A 24177-nucleotide genomic window follows, 5' to 3' on the forward strand; every position below is an offset into this window, starting at 1 on the left:
CACATTTGCAGAGCATTCTAAACAATAAACTTCACATACAACAACGTCAAAACGGTCCTCTTTCTCCACACTTTTGAACACTGGGGCGTAGTTTCGATAAGTCATCCGGGACCTCTTGACGTGATGACGTATTAAGTGAGGTCGCCGCTGGCGCGTCACAGGGCCAAAGGAAGACTGAAAGTTATGGTTTAAAAGTGCATATTTTTTAGGTTTCTTGCCAAAAATGACAATCATTTCGCTAGTATATTTTCCGCAGTTCATCAACGTATTTATAATCAATGTTTTATAATGAATACGAAGTGCCACTAAGCCCTGCACGACTGCAGATACAGACTGCCTGCTCACGTTCATCACAGCAATAGTAAAGTAGAGCAGAGCTGTTTAACTGTACTGTATGTCAATCACTTGATAAGACTGCATGTGACAAACCGTTAAGATCATTTAAGTTTACTGTCTGGATGCACATAGCAGCAATGGTTAAAATGTGAAGAAATAAAACCTGTGACTGTAAACATTGCTCAGCGCAAATCCCGCAGGCTATGACAATAAATTACACTTTTGACAAGTCCGGGCACGAGTTTACGTGCCAGCGTAGGTAACGGCAAAACCCTTACAAAGCACAACACTCCATACTGTATAATAACACTAGCAGACGCGTTAAACGTATTTATTGCCAAACTCGTCCAGCCCTTCTGCTGTAGACAAGGCAGATGAAACTCATGTTAAAACTGGGAACGAACTTACAAACGCACAATAACCCACAAAGACTCTGAACTTGACTTTTTGACTTCAATGGCAACTGAATTTGAAATGCTTTTTTCCCCCTTGTGAAATAATAATTAAATAAGTAAAACTTACTTCTGATGGGAGAACTCGATGTTTGTTTATTTATTTTTTTGACAAAAAATAAGTTTGCACTAAATAAAATAATTTTCTGTTGATTTGGCTGCAGAATGTTTTTCTGAACATTGCCAGTACCAAACCATACCGAAACCGTGACCATAAAACCGTTATACGAACCAAACCGTGAGAAATGTGAACCCTGCCAAGTACAGAAAAAATTTCGTTATTATGTAATTTTAATGTAATGTTATTGCTCACTTGGGTCTGTTTTTATTACCAAAAAATCTAATTACTTCATTGTCAATAAGCAAAATAATAGTTCGGGACAGCCCTAGATTAGTTAAAACATGTCAGAATAATGTGATTTCAGTTTCCCATTCATATATTTTATCATTGAGGATTTTTTAAAAAGTTGTTAAAAGTTCGTTCTCGTGAACCCAATCTTGTGCCTCATCTCGTGGAGTAAGTGTCTCATCACAGCCTTACTGATCATTATAGCAGGGCTCAATATAAAGGACTGCCTGATTGCCTGGGGCCAGCATGAGAGACACTCAGGCCGGTAAACAGTATTGTCACTGGCACAGACTTTGTGTTGTGCCTTGCAGAGCAATCGGCGTATGACTTAAGTACCAGTGATTCAAAAGCACACAGAGAAGTCCGCTCCTATTTTCATCTCATATTTAAACATTTAATGTCAAGAGATACCAGAGAGCCATATAAACATAACATCTTGACTGATAAGAGGTGAGAGCATGATACTAACTGACTGCTAAATTGATAGCAAAAGACTTAAAGCAGCTTAATGTTATGAAGCCTTGTGCTTTGACTGGGTGTGTTTTAAAATGCGATGTAATGATGTTCATCCACAACGTGATTTAAACTTTCTGTCCAGTATAGTGTTGGGTGATATGCCCCGTTTTGAGGTCGCCCTATCGTCAGTCAAAGTATTTTCTTTCTTTTCGGTACAGATTCTGATAACTCTGAGGGGATTATATTAACTTTGATAATTACGGGTAAACACGCATAAACAACAATTTGGCCAGTCTAGAATCACAGTCACTCACTGTGCATAAAAACTGTTTTGGAAATTAGCATGTTGGCTAATTGCTCATTTTAAATGTTGTAAGCATGTTCACCTTTGATTAAACACCAATATACTGTTAAATAACAAAATTTTATGACAACAACCAAGTATACATATACTCATACACACATTTTTATCTGTAATGTTTTACAAGATCAAAAAAGGGTCAATTACTTGATAATGAGCTAAAAAACACCATAGCTCAAATGTTGTGTACGTATTGTTAGAGGTAAAACAACAAGATGTTATTATATTATAATATGCTATTCTTATCTCAAAATTGTAAATTGTAACTGACACCTATCATCTATTTCATATTAGCTGGTGGTAAAGACGTATATGGACATGGATCAGGACTCTGAAGAGGAAAAGCAGCAGTATTTGGCTCTGGCTCTTCACTTGGCCTCAGAGTTCTTCCTGCGAAACCCCAACAAAGACGTACGGTTACTTGTGGCCTGCTGTCTCGCTGACATTTTCAGGATCTACGCACCAGAGGCCCCATACACCTCACATGACAAGCTCAAGGTACTATACTCTCTCCTCTAGACCTTCATTGGACAGAATTGCCTCTAATGCCCCACACCAGTAGCTCATGACTAAAAAGTGAAATGACAATACAAAAGTGAGGGGGTGACTTTACGTCTCAAACAAAACCATTCATATCAATCTCACTGACTTGCTCTGTTTACTTTCCAGGAAATTTTCCTCTTCATTACACGACAATTAAAGGGATTGGAGGACACCAAGAGCCCCCAATTCAACAGATACTTTTACTTGCTTGAGGTGAGAGTTCATTCAGTTAATAAAAATGTATTAATTGCCCATTACGTTTTGACAGATAACATAATTGTGTACACATTTAAAGCTGTTTTGGCAAAAATGGCAAAATAAAAATATTGCATTTTTTTTAAAAAGTCAGAACAACACTGCAATTTTATTGGGTGCCTCTAGAACCAGTGGTCATACTTTAAAGTGATGTGAAATATGATTTAGGTATATGTTAAAGCTCAATTCTTTGTCCTAATGTAGCAGTTTGATTTTATGTTTATCACATAGCAATTTGATTGCCATTGCTAATTTTTTTTATTTTGATTTGTGCAGAACCTGGCATGGGTGAAGTCCTACAATATCTGCTTTGAATTGGAGGACTGTAACGAGATCTTCATCCAGCTCTTTAAAACTCTCTTTTCTGTCATCAAGTGAGTGGTTTTCCAGTTTATTTAACTCTGAACTTTCCATCCCTTGGTATAGAGACAGAGCACAATGCATCATAACTAAAACAACACCCACCTGGACGAAAACAATTCATCCGTCTCCATTGACTTTGTATTACGTGATGCAGCCTCCTTTTCATTTCTGGCTCATAACAAAAAACAGAATAATGCCTAAAAGCTCCTGTGTGACCGGGTATACAGCTAACAACACAAAAAACCCAGAAATAGATTTTTATAACACAAAAAAACTAGCATTGAAAGACACAAAAGTGGATACAGGGAACTTTTTATAGTACTACTATTATTAGAACTACGCCCACTAGAGAGAAACGTAATCAGCAATCCACTTTAGTCTCCTTAAAGGCTGGGTTTTACAGCTCGGTAGCTTATAAAACTTATTTCTGTTTTTTGCTTGTTAGCTGTACACCCTGTCACCCAGCAGCTTTTAGGCATTATTCAGTTTTTGTTATAAGCCAGAAATGACAAGGAGGCAGCCTCAGGCAATACAAAGTGAATGGAGACGGTTGGATTGTTTTCCCCCCGATGGGTGTGGTTTTCAGATTAGAATAAATGCGCTCTGTCTCTATAGCATTTAAGATTGACTGTTTTCCACACTGGTTCATTAAACTGGTGTTTTATTTGTTGCTGTACTATTTAATATTTTGGTATTTTTTGTTTTGTTTGTTTTGTTATGTTTTATTACATTTTGTTATGTTTATCTCTTTCAGTAACAGCCATAATCAGAAGGTGCAGATGCACATGTTGGACCTGATGAGCTCCATTATAATGGAGGGAGATGGAGTAACACAAGAGTTATTGGACACAATCCTCATTAATCTCATTCCTGCTCACAAGGTAACCAATTGCACAATTCATTGTTGAATTAAACAACACCTTCTGACTACTGATTAACAAATTCACTCTTAGATATGTAACCAGCTTGTTGATTTACTTTATTCCTGCTGTAGAACCTGAATAAACAGGCTTATGACCTGGCCAGGACTCTGTTGAAAAGAACGGTTCAGACCATCGAAACCTGCATTGCTTCAGTGAGTCATCTCTCATTTCACAAAATTCATCATTTATATTTAAACAGATAGTTTGTCCAAATATAAAATTGACCACATGATTTATTCACTCTAAAGCCATCCGACATGCATATGTCCATTATTTTTTTAAACAAACTCATTTTTTGTTATTTTAGAAAATGTCCTAGCTCTTCCAAGCTTTATAACAGTTAAAATAGGGTTCACTTCCTTCAAGTCCAAAAAATGGGCATCTATCCTTCACAAAAGTAATCCAAACTAATATATATATATATATAGGGGGATAAATACTAGGGCTGTGTATCGCCAACAATTCCCCAATACGATACGTATCCCGATACAAGGGTCCCGATACGATGCGCATCACGATACAAGACTATGTGTTTTTGTCATTCATTTATTAGCTATTAGAAATATTTAAAATCCCAGAGTTAGTACTTAACTTATGTTTTTTTAAAGCAGTTTTACAAAGATGGTGCCTTACTCTTGTCTTTCATTATTCTACATCTATGAATATATCTATAAACATGCAGTCAGACTTAATACTATTTAATAGAAATCAGATTATTAATGTGACAGTTATAGTTTGAAGTAGCTCTGTATCTCTTCTCTAGACATACACTTTTCACATGCAGATCTTTGTCGTGTTTCTTCTCAAATGCGTTAATACTGTTTTATAAGAGCGTGGCTAATAAAGCCCTTTGCAGTAGTATAGGCTAAGATACCTACGCTTTCATACTGAACTCATTGACTTTAATGCGCGCGCGAGAGAGAGAGAGAGAGAGAGCGCGAGTACGCGGCTCACTATGCAGACACGTGCGCCAGCGAGACAGACACGCAAAGTGAAAGTATACCCCGCCACATTTAACTCTACGTACTCTGCGGGACACATGCGTCCTTTCCATATGGATCACGGATCAACAGCAATTCGTCACGTTACTTTCAAAAGTACATCCGAATCGATACGGAAGGTGCTGTATCGATGCGCGCATCGTCAGGCGTCCATGGCGATGTATCGTCGTGACGATATTTTGAACACAGCACTAATAAATACGGTATATGTCGAACCTCACGTGACCAAACCGGAAAACTGGGTTGATTGCTTCCGGTTGCCGGTATGTGCTATCGTAGCTTGTTATTGTTATTCGTAGTATTATTATTTGTGTTATGTTTTTTATTGTAATATCTGAATGTATGTAGGAAGAAAATCCTTATAAAGGATAAAAAAGTTGGCAAATTTTTTTTACTTGGGTTTAAGATGTTAATGAGCACATCTACTGTACATCGGTTATTTTCGTCTTTTGATAGCTCCTAAAGGTTTCATCTATGAAAACATGGGTTGGAGAGGCAAAAAGCAAGGAGCAAAGCACCCAGTCACAAGTTAAAATGAGGACTTTAAAGAAAATGGCAGAGGATTTTGATATAAAACTATTGAGTTATCCGTATCTGTAGTTAAAACAACTTACAATGCACAGTTCTCGCTAGAGTCTTTTCTCACACTACACTACTATCTGCTTAAATTGTGTTGGAGTTTACAGGAAGCTAGTTATTATGGTTTATAAAATTTTTATATTTGTGTAAATCAGATAAATGTGTAAATCAAGTTTTTTCAGATTCTATAGCCTTAATTTTTATGCGTTTTTATGCTTTTGCATTTGTTATTGAACTTGTGGATTTACGAGCTGTCTTTCTTTGTAGTTCTTTAATCAGGTGCTAGTGATGGGAAAGTCCTCTGTGAGTGATCTCTCTGAGCACGTGTTTGACCTTATACAGGAGCTGTTTGCCATTGACCCTCTGCTGCTTGTCTCTGTAATGCCACAGCTTGAGTTCAAACTGAAGGTGACTGAACACACGTGCATTTATGCAAAGAAAACACTTGCTGCTTAAGTAAGCTTAATCAAATCTAACCTAAATCTGTTTGTTTTTGTTTGAATAGAGTAATGATGGAGAGGAGAGATTGGCTGTAGTAAAACTATTGGCTAAACTCTTTGGGGCAAAAGACTCTGAACTGGCCACACAGAATCGGCCACTCTGGCAGTGTTTTCTGGGAAGGTGAGATTCTCCTGCCTCTATGAAAAAACCACTGCAGGACTCTTTTACTTGATCATTTGCTTTCTTTATTTATCTGTTGTTTTGTTTTCTACAGGTTCAATGACATTCATGTTCCTGTGAGACTGGAATGTGTGAAGTTTGCCAGCCACTGCCTTATGAACCACCCAGACATTGCCAAGGATCTTACAGGTGTGTAAGGGTTAAATGTTTTTTTTACTTCATTGCTGTAGATCTTCTGTAACTCATTGTTGTGTCTGACATCATTAGAATATTTGAAGGTGAGGTCACATGACCCTGAGGAGGCTATCAGACATGATGTCATTGTCACCATCATTAATGCGGGTAAGAGAGACCTGAACCTGGTGAATGATCAACTGCTGGGATTTGTCAGAGAGAGGATGCTGGACAAAAGGGTGAGAGATATGCAGAATTGCCACCATCCTATCTAAACATTATACCTTTATTTGTCATCATTTCAAGCTTTAAGAAACTTCTATATTGTATAGTAGAGTAAACACTAGAGTCTTGCAAAACCATTTTTACTAGCAGCAAACTGCTGCTTTAGTAGAAAGATGATGCCAGTTTAGCTGATAACTTCAAGTGGTATGAAAAGAGACAGCGGGGCATGAGAGACATGAACGTATAAATTGTTTTGTTACCGTGCAAAGGTTGAATATACGATAAGCAGCCATTTAAAATATATATTAATCAGTGCTGCAATTGACCAATCAGAACAAAGTATCTATATAGATTTGTGATTACTGTGATTCTGTGGCTCATGACCTACCTGTGTTTGGTTGTGTTCTTTATGAATAAATATGGGTGAGTTATGCAGAATATAAAGAGACAATGCCATTTTGTGTAGTCTTGAAAAATGTGTACGTTTTGTTTTCAGTGGCGTGTCCGTAAAGAAGCAATGATGGGTTTAGCACAACTGTATAAGAAGTACTGTCTGCACCATGAGGCTGGGAAAGAATCTGCTCTGAAAATCAGCTGGATTAAAGACAAACTGTTACACATCTATTACCAGAACAGCATAGATGACAAGTAGGAGCAACAAACGCATACGAACAAATGATTTGATGTGATGCATTTGTTATAAACCAATGTATTTGAAACCAGCGATTTTTACTCTGTGTGTTAGGTTGCTTGTGGAGAAGATCTTTGCACAGTACATGGTTCCTCACAGTCTGGAGACAGAGGAGAAGATGAAATGTCTGTACTACCTGTATGCCTGCCTGGACACCAATGCAGTCAAGTGAGTCTTAATCGACTGACCTGTTTTGAAAGCCTTATCAGATTGCCAGTGTTTGGAGTCTGTGGTTCTCATCTAATTGTTTTAAATAGTATCACTGCATCGATATTAACAGCTTTCAAGTCCCACTGATGAGTGAAACTATATCAAGCTTAATGTGTCCCTTTTTCTCTCAGAGCACTGAATGAAATGTGGAAGTGTCAGAATATGCTGAGAGGTCTCGTTCGAGAACTGCTGGACCTACACAAACTGCCCACAGTAAGTCACTCAAACATGCACTAGTAAGCTTCTCACGTACACACACATAGAGGCTTTTCACACTGTGCTTAACCCCAGGTTATCTTCATTTTAAACCCTGTTTTTAGTCTAGGTTAAAGAGTGTTTACACTTGTAATTACACTTCTGAAGCCAACATTTTCAGATTGCTTTTATCCTGTAAATTGCTACAGTAGAATTTTGTAACTATGTACTTTGAAACTATGTAGGATTTTCCATATTTTTGCAATGATCACACCTGTCAAACTTCAAAAAGTGTAAAAATCCATAGGAAGTAATCCATAGAGAGGTCTCCGAAATGTACGTTGTCATAATAAATATTTTTGCTTTTCTCTGTATAGTCTGAAGCAAACACCACAGCCATGTTTGGAAAATTAATGACCATTGCTAGTAAGTATCTCTCATATCTTTCTGTAAGTGTAAAGTTATATGAAATAACAGGTTTTACAGTGTACAATCATGTTTTTTTTTTTTTTAGAGAATCTCCCAGACTCAGGAAAAGCTCAGGACTTCATGAAGAAGTTCAATCAAGTATTGGGTGAAGATGAGAAACTGCGTCTTCAGCTCGACCAGCTCATCAGCCCCACCTGTTCCTGCAAACACGCTGAACAGTGTGTGGTGAGTTTAACAACCGCATCATCAGTCACATTCACATGTTGAAAGTATATGGCTTTAATTATTAAGCATGTGTTTATTACAAAATATTCTAATGAGCTCCTCAACAAACTATTTAGTGTTTTTTTTGGGGGGGGGACTATAAGGCAGTATTAACTCATCTGAATGTGATGTTTTCTTTCAGAGGGAAATCACACGGAAGCTGACGTTCCCTAAGCAGCCCACGAACCCATTCCTGGAGATGGTGAAATTCCTGCTGGAGAGAATTGCTCCTGTTCACATAGACTCTGAGGCCATCAGGTAAAGTGTCTGAAAGGGGAAGATAAATGTTTTGTCTTTGGTGGAAGTGAATTTTGTGAACATGCAAGATAATAATACCAGGTGCAATTGGTTTTTTTTGGCATATGCATATTAAATTTTACTCTGATTCCAAAAATAGTTTATGTATTAACAGCACAATCAGGCTTTTTGAGACTAAAATATTGAAAAAAAAAACAATACGAAGGTTGTATTTTGTTCACTTGTGTACATTTTCTCAAATGTTTCCAACAATGTTTAAATCAAGAGAAATCGTAAAATGCAAGCTTTCCCTTAGCAATGGTTTCGCGATCTCTAGCAATTAGGGCTGTAACAACGTATTGATAATATCGATAATTTGTTGGTCTGTGATGTGACATTCTCCCACACCACCACGAAGAGCACAGACAAGCGTCCGCTTCATACAGCATGAAGTTTGCGCTTATAACAAGCGTGCCGCACAAGCCCTTAATAGTGAAGCCAAAACGTCTCGATCGCCCCCCCAGTGACTGGTCCCAGTATAGGTCATAAACCCCGCCTCCCCATGTTATTCAATGGGACTTGAGACCAACTTAAAAATGTATTACACTTCAATTATCTTTTATCCGAAGCTGGTTTCTGTCATTTACTGTAGTTTTTATGACGCTGATGAACATTCAAATGTTTGTTTTTAAAATAAGTTTCTGTTTAGTTAGTTATTTAATGATATAAAAACGGTGGTGTGACGTCATGATTGACAGATGTGATATGCGCATTCTGCGAGAGCGAGGACGGGGTCTTGATTTTGCGGCTTCACTTCCTGCTCACTACTGCGCAGGACTGGTCCCGAAAACGCTACTGCGCAGACTCAAGACCCAAGATGTCAGACACTGGCGGCTTCACTTTTCACCAATGGAAGAGAGCGAACAGGCGTCGTCCATCTTTTTTTACAGTCTATGGTTTATAATTACAGTCAGGTGCTGATTATTCATACTGCACAAGCTGTGTGCTCAAAACCAGGCGCCTTTTCTTCATACAATGCAAGCTGCACATTTATCAGGTGGTGTTTCTCACCACACGACCAGCTTGTTTGAAAACCAACTTTGGACAATGACGGAAGCAAAAGTGTAAAAGAACGCTGCTTGTTAAAGGTTTTGTTTAATTTTTTAATATAAGCAAGTTTGTATTTGTTTAATTGTTGTTGGTTTTTCATAATAATAATAATAAACCACAAGCATCTGTTTTAAAGTAAAGGGGGAAACTGTTACAATGCATGCATAATCACTCTCAAATCATATGGCTTATTTATTTTGTTAAAAGCGAATGATGCTAATTCTCTTCAAGGTCTAAATTTGAGGATCAAAATGAGTTTAATAATCTGTGGCAAAATGTATGAACCCGCACATCCCTAAAGACTCCATTTGTTTGGTTAATTTATATTTTGACATAAAGATGTTTTACCATTAAAAAGCAGACAAACTTTTTTTTTGTTAAATCTTAAAATCAAAAAGATTATTAATATTAAAACTTGTGTTAGTGTGTGGCTTTTGCACTTTTAAATGTAAATGTTTACATGTAAATACCCCAATTAATTGCCCTTTTTAGCTATAATAAGGGGACAATCTAATTTAGTAAATGTTTGTTTTTATCCGATTAGCTAATTAATGGGAAAAATAATCACTAGATTAATCGATTATGAAAATAATCGTTACTTTCAGCCCTACTAGCGATTAAAAATTACATATTCTACCTTTAAAGAGCTAGTTCACCCAAAAATGGAAGATATTTTGAGAAATGTTTGTAAACAAAACGTTTGTGGACCCCATTTACTTCTAAAGTATTTTTACCTACTATGGTAGTGAATGGGGTCCACAAATGGTTTGCTTACAAACCTTTCTCAAAATATCTTAATTTGTGTTCATCAGAACAATAAAATTTATACAGGTTTGTAACAACATGAAAGTGAGTAAATGATGACAGAAATTTCATTTTGGTTGAACTATCCCTTTAGATGTTTCTTTACAAAACCAATTCAAACTTTTGCAATGGATTCAATTACAAAATTTAGCTTATTATTAAAATTTAAAACATAATACATCATTACATTAAATGACATTTTTAATACAAATACAAAAATCTTATTTGGTTTTGGCATAATGTCAGTACAGCGCTATCTTTAGGCTTAAATTGGTAAAACTAAGGCGGCTGATCTCCGTGTCTTTAATTAGTTTCATTTTGCGAGTGTGTGGAAGTTGCGCAAGATTATTTCATCAATTGCGCTGAAATATCATAGAAACCTCTTACAAATTCATGTCCAAAGCACTGTGCAACACAAGCAGTGGATTCTGACATAATATTAGTTTGCAGCAATTTAAACCCGTCATTTCTCCCACTTTCGTTTAAACCAAGGGTCTCAAACTCAAACTGGCTTGGGGCCATTTCTAAGACGGACATTTCATCGGGGGGGCTGCAAAGCTATTTTAACATTCAAAGAAAGTACAATATTTCTGTAAATGTCATGTTTAATTTATATTAATTAATGTATAATAATACCTAAAAATATATAAGCAGTGGTTTTATCTTTTAAATATACATTCTTTTATTAAAGTAAGTAAATCTTTTCTTAACCTTATCTTAAATTACTAAGACCTATTAAAACCTTGCACTAACAAATTTAATTTCTGTATACATTTATAAACTATTATAAAAAAAATTACCACCAGTAAGTGTTTGTTTTTATTCATTTTGGATTGTTTTCAGTCATAGTATTGACTTCATTATGTTCTTTGTTATTTCAGTTTTAATGAATTTTCTATTATATGTGGAAAAATAAATGATAACGCTTTATGATATTAATGAATAACGCTTCAGTCATTATTATAACAGTCTGTGTTGATATAAAAGACATAGTCTACAATGCTTAAATGTGTACTTATCTAGCTTAAATGCTTCAAAATAACAGCGTCTGTTCTGAAGATCTGATAAGAAAAGCAAAAAGGGACTGTGTGCAGAAGCACCTTCATGCAAGGAAAGGATTTGGACCCGTATCAGTGCACCTGCAAATGTAAAGGCAGAAATTTAATGAATGATAAAGAGAAAGGAATTGAAACTGAGTGGTGTGGGAGAGAGTGATAAGGCCAATATATGGGCCATGTGGTTTTTTCCAACGGTTGTGTAACAGACTGAATGGATGTTTGATAGTGAGACACCTAGTGATGGTTAAGTGTAATTACAAGTGTGCTTTTGAATTAATTTATGTTTGTGTACAGTGCTCTGGTGAAGCTGTTGAATAAGTCAACGGAGGGTACTGCTGATGATGAGGAGGAGGGCGTAACTCCTGATACTGCCATCCGTGCCGGGCTTGAGCTGCTCAAGGTGGGTTTTTATACTTGTATGTACTAGAATATACATTATTGTTTTTAATAAAAGAGCACACTTGTCCATAGATGTGTGCTTTTTACATCAAAATGCATTAAGTGGACTAGAAATAGAAAATTGCATGTTTTAATACTGCTGTATTCTTGACAAAGTGTAATAGGTTAACTGTTCTTCCTCTCTCATCCCAGATTTTGTCGTTTACTCACCCCACTGCTTTTCACTCAACTGAGACATACGAGTCTCTGCTGCAGTGTCTGAAGATGGAGGATGATAAAGTGGCGGAAGCTGCAATACAGATATTCAGAAACACAGGACAGAAGATCGAGACAGAACTGCCACAGATTCGCTCGTACGAACATTAAACATTTACATTTAGTACACTGATAAAGACTGAAGTCAGTTCTGTTGAAGGTAAAATTAATGGTTTGGTGTATGAAATGTTCTTTTTGTGCAGGACTCTTATTCCCGTCCTGCATCAGAAGGCAAAAAGAGGCACACCCCACCAGGCCAAACAGGCAGTCCACTGCATCCATGCCATTTTTCACAACAAAGAGGTCCAATTAGCTCAGATATTTGAGGTAAATTTGTGGAACAATAACCACTTTTACATGTACAGGTATTGCTATAAATTAAACTGACATTTTCTTTAAATGCCAGAGCATCTACTTTAACAATTTGCCTGGGAAATGAGTTTTATATTGATGCTGTGTCTGAGAAAAAATAAAAAGCTTATGCAATTACTCAATGGCATTTCCTTGTCGGCCTTTTTAAAGTTACAATGTTTGCGGGTATTTAGTCTTTAGCTTTACGTTGGGACCCAACTTTTTATTTATATTTCCAGAACAGATGATAAAGTTAGCATTTGCTGCAGGTGACACATGATCTCAGTGTGTGAATATTAGCATTACATAGAAAACAGAGAGCTGTTGCATGTGTCAAATGACATTTACTGGTATTGTGTTATTGCAGTCCACGTTTTTGTGAGAAACCTGATACTCGGATTGCAAAACCCAGGCCGTTTGATTTTTGTAATATTACCATGATATATAAAGCATGTCTCTTTTTGTCACTCTCTCTCCTATTCCAGCCATTGTCTCGCAGTCTGAATGCAGATGTGCCCGAACAGCTCATCACACCACTCGTCTCCCTTGGGCATATCTCAATGCTGGCCCCAGATCAGTTTGCATCACCCATGAAGTCCATCGTAGCCAATTTTATTGTGAAGGACCTAATGATGAATGACAGAGTGAGCATGATGATTTATTTCTTTGGTTTTGTCATGTTCGTATTTTGATTCAACCATTAGATTAATAATCTCCCCCTCTCTCAGTCTGTAGGAAACAAGAATGGGCGGCTATGGACAACCGATGATGAGGTTTCCCCCGAAGTGCTGGCTAAGGTAGAGTTTGTGTATAATCGGGTTGACTAAACACTATTTCTTGGTGCTTTGTGTGTATTAATGTGTGCATGTGTGTGGTGCAGGTGCAGGCCATTAAGCTGTTGGTGCGTTGGTTGCTGGGAATGAAAAATAATCAGTCCAAATCAGCCAACTCTACTCTCAGACTCCTGTCAGCTATGCTGGTCAGTGAGGGAGACCTCACAGAGCAGAAAAAGATCAGGTACCACTCTCTGGTATGATACAGAGTCACAAAATCTTACACTCACATGGCGGATTGCAGTCCTAATTTTATGTATTTGTGGACACAGTAAGTCTGACATGTCCCGGTTGAGGCTCGCAGCAGGGAGCGCCATCATGAAATTGGCTCAGGAGCCTTGCTACCATGAGATCATCACTCCAGAACAGTTCCAGCTCTGTGCACTCGTCATTAATGTGAGTTTAAGACACAACTCTGTTAAGTCATTTTGTGTTTTAGCATAAGCTTCAAGGGGGATTAACTAGGGCAATATGAATCAAGTGTCACATAAATAATATCATAAATGCAGATAGAAAGTAAATACGATGCCACAAACATGTTGCAGTATAGCCATTACTACCACAACTTGCATGCAGTTCATGCAGTTTTTTAATGCCCTTCCTCTCTCTCACTGCAGGATGAGTGCTACCAAGTTCGACAGATCTTTGCTCAAAAGTTGCATGTTGCTCTTGTAAAGTTAATGCTGCCGCTGGAGTACATGGCCGTGTTTGCTTTGTGTGCTAAAGACCCCGTGAAAGAGCGTCGAGCTCACGCCCGGCAGTGCCTGCTCAAGAACATCAGTGTCCGCAGAGAGTACATCAAACAGAATCCCACGGCCCATGGTAGATACACTCATTCTTTGTTTGAGCAGTTGCGTGATTATTGAACATGTACCACTGACATATCGAGCCAATAACTCCGCTTACTGTTGAATTAGTAATGATCTGTTTATTTTTTATATCTTTCAGAGAAGCTGCTGTCTCTCCTTCCAGAATATGTGGTGCCATACATGATCCATCTTCTAGCTCATGATCCAGATTTCACTAAACCACAGGACCTTGAGCAGCTCAGAGACATCAAAGAGTATGAGTTTTAAACATGTCCAATAGGTGACAACGTGTCTAGGAACAATGACGTGTCTTCGTCATCATTCATGTAGACACTAAAGTGGTTTTAGAGATCTGCAAAACCAAACCTATGTTTTTTAAAGGTGGGTGGGGGGATATCTGTAAAAACGTTGCTGTATTTTTGCTCCCAATTCTGGATTGATCCCACTGTCAAAAATGTCTTATTTTTGGTTATGTCTGAGAGATTTCAAGAGATCTGTGACTGACTTATGTAAGCACACAATTAGGGCTGGGCGGTATGACGGTATATTCCATTACCGCGGAATAAAATGTCAGACGTAACAGATTTTTCTATTCCGTCTATTCCGCGGAATGCAAATAAGTGGGCGTGGCTAACTCTGCCCTCCAGCAAACTGAGTGTGACGGAGAAACATGTAAAATAGTTCACTTATAAAAAATTAACGAGTTATTTGTGTAATTTTTATAATAAGTGCCAGTGAATCCACCGCGCGCTCTCTCTCTATCTCCTCATGCAGCAGCTGGCCGGCCGGTCTCTCGCGTGCAGAGGTCTCTCTAGGCAAGCGCAAGGAGCTGCGACGCGAAATAAAGAGTTCTTCTCGCACATAATGCTAATAGTTGTAAAGTTTTCTGAACTTTAAGCAAGCTAAGACAAAACTCGCATTTATATCAGTGATGTGCGCTGCTGGAGTGACGTAGTTTGATGCGCCATTTGCTTATACAAACATATTTGATCGGAAAGACGAGAAAGAGATGCAAATATTAAGGTATAATAGAAAGTAAAGGGCGTCAAGATCTTAAAACAAACTTTATGATCATCAGATCATAGCACCTGTCACATTTAGAGAGCTCCGTCTCTCATATTGGCTGTTCTGTAGGTATTTATCCTGTATGTAGGTGTTTGCATATATTTATACCTGTTCATTTTACATATTGCATATGTTTAATGTAATGTATGCATAAATACAAAATGGTCATTCCGCCCACCCCTACACACCACGACCTGAATTTGGATAAAGTTAAAAATATATTTATTCAAAATACCAGTATACGGTGTAATGCAGATGACAGTAAAACAAGCAAAAGACCATATAAACGGCCATAAATAATGAGACTGCAAACAACAGTAAAATCAGAAATAGAGTATTACTGTCGGCGCTTCTGCTCCTGTGACAATAGGTGACAATGTGTCTAGGTTATGTCATGATCCTTTTTTAATCCATGCCTGGATTTTCCAAATGTCGCCAACCACCTCAAAAACAGCCAAATAATAAATAAAAAGGATTCCAAGCAGCATATCAGCGTATTTTACAGGATCATCACAAAACAATTCAATAAATATTACCAGTGAGAAAGCAGAAACGACCGTTGTTAATCTAGGGGAACTCACAGTAAAGCAAGAAAGAGGTCAAAAGTCCATCATCAAACAAACTATTTTCTGAGTCTAACGTCTTGTCTAAAGGGCGCTTTTCCATTGCATTGTACCCCCAGGTTTAGTTTACTTTGGGTCGGGTCAGCTCACCTCACTTTGGCATGGCTAGTTTTTCCAATGAGTTTAGTATCACTTCGTAGTGGGAGAGATTATAGTTCGATTATAGAGTCGTTATATTTGCGCTGCCTACTGCTGTGACATCATACAAGTGAGAGTGTGGTTGTACATTCCCATACATTCATTTATTTCTCAGTCCGCCACAAAATAAAAATTGGCCATCACAAATCGATGTTTGCACATCGCGTTTATCACTACCTCTGTCTCACATGACCGTTTCTGTTCAAACACCGCGGCGTCAGTCGACGGCGCTCCGCTGAGCCTCATTGAAGTTGCATTTAAGCATATAATGCTGACGTGCGCGTTGCGAATGTCCCGCCACAAACTGCAAGTCTGGAAAAAAACTGTTATGGTGTCCCTGATTCTCAACCTGTGGATGTTTTTCATCACTAAAAGGGAGTTTGGGAACTTATAGCAGAGCACAGATGACAACATGTTTGCTCGAGACAGCGCAAGCTAGCTAGCACTAAGGTAAAGCTAATCTTTTACATTATAGCGATGACGCTGGTAGTGCCGATTCTCTCAGACCAATCAGTGACCTACAGTGTTTTCGCGTCACGTTTGGTATCAGCTCGGGTCGCTTGGAACCCCAACCGAGGTGGTACGAAAAAAAGTATCTGCACCCAGTGGAAAAGCTCGCAAAAGTAAGCTGACCCGACCCAAACTAAACCAAACCACAGGGTACTATGCATTTGAAAAGAGCCATAAGTAGGCATATATAGTCTGGTCCTGATCACACTGTTAGTGCTTATTTTTGCGTTAACTTGCTGCCTATACATTATCCCTTACTTGCTGTATTGGGAAACAGATATTGACATAACGCAATGTATCCTTGGGTACCTGCTAATGCACTCCTAACGCAGCATGGCTTCAAAATGTGGCTTAGGTTTTTTTTCAGGTCCTCCACCTGAAATAATATACTAGTGTGTGTGCACCAAATAATCATTGCTTTCTTCTGTTTTCAGGTGCTTATGGTTCATGCTGGAGGTTTTGATGACAAAGAACGAGAATAACAGTCATTCATTCTTGAGGAAGATGGTGGAGAACATCAAACAAACAAAAGATGCTCAATCCCCCGATGATCCTAAGGCAAATGAGGCAAGTCACCTGTTGATCTGTTAGGGTCTGATAATTAAAAAAATCCATGTAGGGTCCATGTTTTTTACCCTGTTTTTTATGAACATACAGAAACTTTACATCGTTTGTGATGTGGCGTTATTTGTTATTGCGAACAAGAGCACTTCCTGTCATCTGGATTCACCAAAAGATCCTGTACTGCCTAGCAAGTTCTTCACCCCACCTGACAAGGTAATTGCCACCCTGATGATCCACTGTGCTCTTTACCGACTGACCTTTCTAAAAATGTTAATTCCTTCTGACCCTCTCTATAGGACTTTATCAATGATAAGGAATATCTGTCAGCAGAAGCCAAAACGGTTCTTCAGACAGGAAAAATCCAAGTAAGGATTTCAGTGATATGACTGTATGCCCTAAATAAACATCCTATTCTCTCCTAACTATTTTTTAATGCTACCCATGTCACCTTTGTATAAATGTGAAAACTACAAAGTTAAAACATTACATTAGTAAATAACTGAAATCATAAGGGTTTAACAGACGAAAGCATTTGGGAGCCCATGGTTTATAGCAGTGGTTCCCAACCTTTTTCACTTCAAGGGCCCCTAGTTGCCCACAACAAAGTTTGAAGGCCCCCACTCACTCAATTTTTTCCAAATAAAATTACTAGGGCTTGGAAGGATTAGACAGATGTATATTCGCTACTAAATGTCAAAAAACAAAAACAAATAAAAACATCTTTGTTTTTGCTTGTTTAAGCTTATTTTAATGCTTGTTTTGTCCAATATTTAATCATTTTAAGTCATCTTGAGGCCCCCTTGAAAATCTGCTGAGGCCCCCTTGTGGGCCCCAGCCCCCTGTTTGGGAAACACTGGTTTATAGCATTGAAGTTGGCTAATGAATTCCTTGACTACATAATATTACACATTGTAATACTTTGATGTATATTTTAGCTGCCCCCAAAGCAAACAGTCGTGCTGGGAACACTGAACAAGCCTTTAGTGACAACAGTACGCCGGATGCCTGCTAAAACCACCCCCTCTGAAATTGGGACCATTGCAAGCACCAACTCTCAGCCTGACTCCCCTGGAACAGATAAAAGCAGGTTTGTGCTTATCAGACTACTAACTTACTAAAAAATTAGTAGTTTTTTACTTATTCAGTAGAATAAATTAAATGTTGATCAGTCAAATCAACAGTAAATGTTCAGTACTTGACAACAAATCCTCTCTCTCTCAAAAGGGATGTGAGTTCTGAGGCCTCAGAAACGGGAGCGAGGGAGAACGAAGAGAATCCAGAGAAGCGCGCTGTTCCTGCAAGCGATGGCACGGAAAACAGCAAGTCTGTCAACCCCGCAGGGTCCCAGACTACTCCCAACAAACCTCGTCGGGGTCGGCCCCCTAAAAACGCCACAGGTGTAGCGATTCCAGAAAAAGAGGCTGGTGCTACGACGGGAAGAGGGGGTGGACGAGGTCGGAAAAGAGCGGCGCCTGCCCAGGATCCCGCCTCCACGGCCTCAGCTGATCCAATCAGCAGCAAGACACCAAAACAGCAGAAAGAAGCAGAGCCGAAAAGGGCGACACCACAGAGACAGATCGACCTGCAAAGGTAACTGAGTCTAACATGAATGCCAAATTAATTTTATCACTAAAAACTTTACGTAATTTTGTTTTTGTCAGTCCTAAATTAAAGGGGACAGAGAATGAAAAACCATTTTTACCTTGTCTTTGTTGAATAATGGTAGTCTACCCACATTCACAAACGTACAAAAAGTGCTAAACATCTCAGTCTCATAGAAATTCCTCTTTTAGAAATGTCAGCCAGAAAACAGCCCAATCTGAAAAACTGATGCTTATGACAGCACAGGCATCTAACAACCTCTCCACTTCAAAATAATTGGCTACATTTTTTGAGTGGCAGCAAAGTCAGCCAATCAGTAATGAGATTGCAAGTTAAGCCAGTAGGGGGAGCCAAATAGGTGCAAAACTACTTATTTAAAATCCCCCACCCTAATAGAGCTATCTGAGAGAGGTTTTAGGAAGCTTCTAAGTAGGGCTGGGCGATAATTCGATAACGATAATTTTACCGATATAAACTTTTTCGATAAAACGATAAGGACAGTTCGATAAGTGATCGATAATGTTTAAGCACTGTGCGTAATGTTGCGCGAGCACTTCCGGATGCGGCACGCGCTCTTGGTTTACAATCACAGTGTCAGTCAGACTTGAAGGAGTGGAAGATGAGGCAAGTTATTTATTTATTAGTAGAGACCTATGATTTTCGCGATGCGGATAACGCGGACGGAATCACGGAATCCAAATGCGCGGAAACATTTTCTTGTGTGTAATGTTGGACGCGCAAACAGGGTTCGTCAAACACAGCAGACACAGGTGCGTGCAGTATACTTTACTTTCATTCAGGGTCCGCCTTGCGCACGCACACGTCCGCCCAGCTTTAAAAGTATATTTACAGGACATTCACAAATTCAGGAAACTGAGGAAAAGCAGCTGATCCACCACTGCAGTGAATATAGTGTTTGGGTATGTGCGCTCCCACAGCAAAGTGACACCCTTGACATCCATTTATCAGCGTGTATAGCTCGTATATGTATAACACACGCGTGATCACTGAACTAAGTTTTCTTTCTTGTTTAAGTGAACATAAACAGCTGTTACTCAGTATATTGAAACTTAAAGCAGTCTGTCTTGGGTCTTAAAGGGACAGTAGTCTGCTGCTTTTGTGTCAGAACTGTGTTGATTTCATAACAAATAGATTTACATTTAATACAGATGCATTAAAACAAGATTTTAGTTTTTGTATTTGTCATGTTCTGAATAAAAAGTAGTTTAAAACCATTATTAACTGTCTGGTTTTTACAATTTTCATTCAGGAGCAAAAATCTGCCTTTAAATTTGACAGGAGTAAAGATTTGTTATTTATCATGATAATTATCGATATCGACTGATATGGAAAACATTTTCTCGATAATTTTTTGAGTCATATCGCCCAGCCCTACTTCTAAGGCATTAAAGACCCAAACAAAAATGTTTTTGTCTACATGTCACATCACAGAACAAGGATAAATACTCCGTTCAATCATTCTATGTCACCTTTAAATAATTTTCAGAACTACAAAGGTTAGTTTATTTATGCAGAGGTATGGCAATATATACATGTTTGCTTAAAATATTGTTTTAGTGAATATTTGAGATTTGAATAGTTTAATGTAGTTACCATTTTATAATAGCACTTAGTTATGAGAGGCTGTTTTTTGAGAGTATAGCATAGTGTCGTTTTATTTGTTGTTTAAGGATATCATAGCTGTCTAGCCTTTAACTAACCTTCATCATGTCTCTTGTCTCTTGTGAAAACAAAATAATGTTTATTCCAGTCTAAACAATTGTAATATAAGAAACAACAAAGATAGTTACAATATTTTTAGAGGTGGACAGTAGTGATGTATTTTTACTCTGAGTACATTTAATTAATGTTTTTTTTTCTTTGGAAAACGTTTTCTTCACTACATATTAAATTATAATTGTTACTCCACTAGATTTTATAGTAACTTTCATTTAAAACTTGATTGCATAAAAAATCTTGTTTTACTTTAGTAGTCCTTAAGTGGGGGCCTCGCAAGACCCCTTTTACTGGGGCACGTGCCACACTGTAAATCTGCTGTGCCCCAGTGTGAATCTCAAGTTTAAGTTTTAGCAGTTTACTTGGCATTGTAATCATTTATTAATGATAATCACAGCAAAAACAGATCTATGTGCTGCGTAGTTACCCAATTCACACAGATATCCATGTCCGTGCGCGTCTGTGTTTCCTTTCTGCAGCCGCGCACAGCCGCCAGGTGACGTCCAGGTGACGCCACACGACTGAGTTAGCTTATGAAAACATGACGAAACTAAAGTAAGTTTCTAAATAATAATGACGTACATCTCAAACATGTTAATACTGTTCGTCTTAAAGTAATACTTCAGCCAAATATCAAAATTACCCTGTGATGTACTCACCTTCAAGCGATCTGAGATACAAATGTCCATAATTTTTCTGACAAACACATTTTGAGTTATTTTAGTAAATGTCTTTGCTTTTCCAAGCTTATAATGGGAGAAACAACTTTTGACTTTGAAGCCCAGAAAAGCGCATCTATCCTTCACAAAAGTAATCCACCTGGCTCCAATGGATAAAGGGTCTCGATGCAATATTGTAAGAAAAATATTCATGTTATAAAGTTTATCAACTTTAATAACTAGCTTTCGGTGGTGACACCATTTTGGACGATTCACGAAAGTTAATGCTCAATTTATTCATGGCAACGAATACTCACTACACTAAAACTTTTGTCCAAGATGGCGTTTAAGTTTTAAAGATTTTTTTTACACAATCGCATCGATAACCCGCAGAAGTCCTTTATTAACCCATTAGAGCTGTGTGAATTATCTGATGAATGCACTTTTTGGTGGTTAAAGTCAAAAGTTGTTCCCTGATTCCTGTTTTCTACCATTATAAAGCTTGGAAAAGCAAGGACATTTACTAAAATAACTCCAAATGTGCTTGTTTTTAAAGATACCTGACAAATGTATCTCAGATTGCTTGAGGAATTTTTATATTTGGCTGGAGTATCCCTTTAAGTAATGATGAAGATACCTAAATATGTTTAAATACATACATGTTTATCTTTCCCAGTAGTTGCAGTGTAGGAATAGTGGATTAAGCAAGGTAAATGTGTGTAGTTCATTGTGTTGCTCATAGGGATGCTTAAAGTAGAGTTGTTCTGATTCCGATACCAGTATCGGAAATACGGCCGATACCACAAAAAATTCTGGCATCGGAATCGGCGAGTACTTGACCCCATGTACCGATCCGATACCATTTTCTTAATAAACGTAGTTATGCCCGTTATAGCTTACACTAAAGCTAACACTGCAAAGCGAAACTCATTTCTTCTTCGCTGCTCTGAATGCAAACACCAGGAAGTTACCTCATGCGTGACGCAACCATTGTTTACTTAGAGCGGCGAAGGAATGAAAGCATGCAGCCGTATGTCCGCTGTTTGTTAGTATTTCAGACTAATAAAACATTGACATGTCTCAACGGAATCCGCGCCCGCAGATTTCCGCGGAGAACTCGATGGATTTAATGCCCGTGATTGACAAGCACACATACCCCTCGCTTGAGCGTGTTTGTGACCAGTCCCGTCATTGACAACAAGCAAACATACATAGCCCCGCGCGTTTGTGAGCAGCATTGATAAGTACATAAACCCTGCGTGTGCTGTTTGCTGTGATTGTTTTTAATGATAAGAGCATGAACCGTTTGATATATGAGATGAAATAAAACTTACCACTGAGTTTCACCGCAGATCTTACTTGTCTCTGTCGTCTATGTGACGCGACAGTCAGCACATCATCATTTCAAATCAGTTTACAAGACGAATGCTCTTGTTATGTTTAATATAAAGTTTACATTGCGTTGTCAAAATGATGAAATTATCTTCATACGTGCTTAATTCATAATGAGAACGTATTAACACAAGCTTTTTATTCTGCTATAATATATATTAACAATAATATATGTCAATTTATATAGGCTACAAACTAGAATTCTAGCTTGACATGCACATTATCTGGTTCATGTTGGTCCAGTTTAATTCAGAGGACTCATTGGTTTGGTGTATTCATTTTAATTGTAAGCCTTTAAAAAGTAATTATTTTAGATGCAATTTTGTAATATTTAATAGCTTAAATAATTTAATTTAAAACCATCCTGCAGAATTCCGCAGATTTTTTCCAATTATTCCTTAAACTAAAATACCCTTTCAGTTTACAGTGTTCGATTTGTGGCTGATTTTCTCATAGGAAAAATAAATATTAGTGTCAAATGTCTTTCAGATAATAAAAATACTGTGGTTCACTGTATGTATTTGTTCATGTTTTATACAGGAATAAGTCTGAAGCACACCATAAAACAGTTATATCCATTCATACAGGGCTAGTAGTATGTACAGCTGTATATTATACAGATACACATGCAGGTATCGGATCGGTACTCGGTATCGGCCGATACCCTGAGCCCAGGTATCGGAATCGGTATCGGGAAGAGAAAAATGGTATCGGAACATCTCTAGCTTAAAGATTAATCGCGATTAATCGATAGCAGAATAAGAGTTTTTGTTTACATCATATATGTGTGTGAACTGTGTATAATAATTATGTATATATAAATATTCACACATGCATGTATAATTATAAGAAAAAAATATATTTATATATTAGGTATTTATATTTATATATAATATAAATTATAAATAAATATACAAATGTATATACACATGTAAACATTTCTTTAATATATACATGCATGTGTGTGCATTTATTTATACAAAATGATTATATACAGTTCACACATATATATGTAAACAAAAACTTTTATTCTGCTATCGATTAATCGTTAAGCATCCCTAGTTGCCCACTTTCGCACGCAGCAAGCTTTTAAAAAAAGGAATAGAAAAAATAATGGTGGGAGCCCTGTAATTAAGTATTAAATGTACAAAAATGTCTTATTTTTATTAAATGCAGTGGAATAAAAAGCACAATATCATGTTTTAGAATTTAGTGAAGTAAAAGTTTTCCAAAGAAAAACACTCAACACAAAAAAGTACTCATACTCACAAAAATGTACTTGATTAGAGTATGCATATTGGTGGTGTCTACCTCTCCAATACTCCAATGATTTTGGTTAAAAGGTGTTATTCACATGAGAAATGCCTGCGTTCGCTGATTAACACCAAACTCTCTCTCTGTGCAATGCATTGCATTGGTGATGATATGGTGTTATGATATTGATATATATGATATAGGTGGTGTTATGCATCAAATTAGTGACCCGAGCTGACAAAATGAGTGAATGCACACTGTCTAATTTTGAGCTACAGGCGAAGAAAGCACAAATATCAATTTTGAAATTAATGTCTTAATTAAGTCCCTCGTGTAGCGATCCTAATGCT

General features: G+C 37.7%; 1 protein-coding gene across 3 annotated transcripts in view; it reads left to right on the forward strand.

Moving 5' to 3' along the window:
* Positions 1 to 24177, forward strand: part of pds5a (PDS5 cohesin associated factor A) — a 42968-nt gene that overhangs the window by 12456 nt on the left and 6335 nt on the right. For 2 of the 3 annotated variants that reach the window (XM_065254725.1, XM_073814415.1), the window contains exons 3-31: positions 2249 to 2452; positions 2624 to 2710; positions 3029 to 3126; positions 3870 to 3996; positions 4110 to 4190; positions 5886 to 6026; positions 6124 to 6239; positions 6334 to 6428; positions 6507 to 6652; positions 7135 to 7286; positions 7384 to 7497; positions 7671 to 7752; positions 8112 to 8160; positions 8249 to 8388; positions 8570 to 8685; positions 11931 to 12036; positions 12228 to 12388; positions 12494 to 12617; positions 13127 to 13285; positions 13370 to 13438; positions 13522 to 13658; positions 13747 to 13870; positions 14092 to 14296; positions 14423 to 14537; positions 17054 to 17186; positions 17277 to 17396; positions 17480 to 17548; positions 18119 to 18270; positions 18408 to 18773. In XM_065254725.1, the coding sequence (XP_065110797.1) occupies positions 2249 to 2452; positions 2624 to 2710; positions 3029 to 3126; positions 3870 to 3996; positions 4110 to 4190; positions 5886 to 6026; positions 6124 to 6239; positions 6334 to 6428; positions 6507 to 6652; positions 7135 to 7286; positions 7384 to 7497; positions 7671 to 7752; positions 8112 to 8160; positions 8249 to 8388; positions 8570 to 8685; positions 11931 to 12036; positions 12228 to 12388; positions 12494 to 12617; positions 13127 to 13285; positions 13370 to 13438; positions 13522 to 13658; positions 13747 to 13870; positions 14092 to 14296; positions 14423 to 14537; positions 17054 to 17186; positions 17277 to 17396; positions 17480 to 17548; positions 18119 to 18270; positions 18408 to 18773 (3788 nt within the window). Of the gene's footprint in view, positions 1 to 2248; positions 2453 to 2623; positions 2711 to 3028; positions 3127 to 3869; positions 3997 to 4109; positions 4191 to 5885; positions 6027 to 6123; positions 6240 to 6333; positions 6429 to 6506; positions 6653 to 7134; positions 7287 to 7383; positions 7498 to 7670; positions 7753 to 8111; positions 8161 to 8248; positions 8389 to 8569; positions 8686 to 11930; positions 12037 to 12227; positions 12389 to 12493; positions 12618 to 13126; positions 13286 to 13369; positions 13439 to 13521; positions 13659 to 13746; positions 13871 to 14091; positions 14297 to 14422; positions 14538 to 17053; positions 17187 to 17276; positions 17397 to 17479; positions 17549 to 18118; positions 18271 to 18407; positions 18774 to 21001; positions 21078 to 24177 lie in introns of all 3 variants that reach the window. The other variant, XM_065254724.1, reaches the window with a different exon arrangement.

The sequence above is a fragment of the Paramisgurnus dabryanus genome, chromosome 4 (assembly GCF_030506205.2).
Source record: "Paramisgurnus dabryanus chromosome 4, PD_genome_1.1, whole genome shotgun sequence".
Lineage (NCBI taxonomy): Eukaryota > Metazoa > Chordata > Actinopteri > Cypriniformes > Cobitidae > Paramisgurnus > Paramisgurnus dabryanus.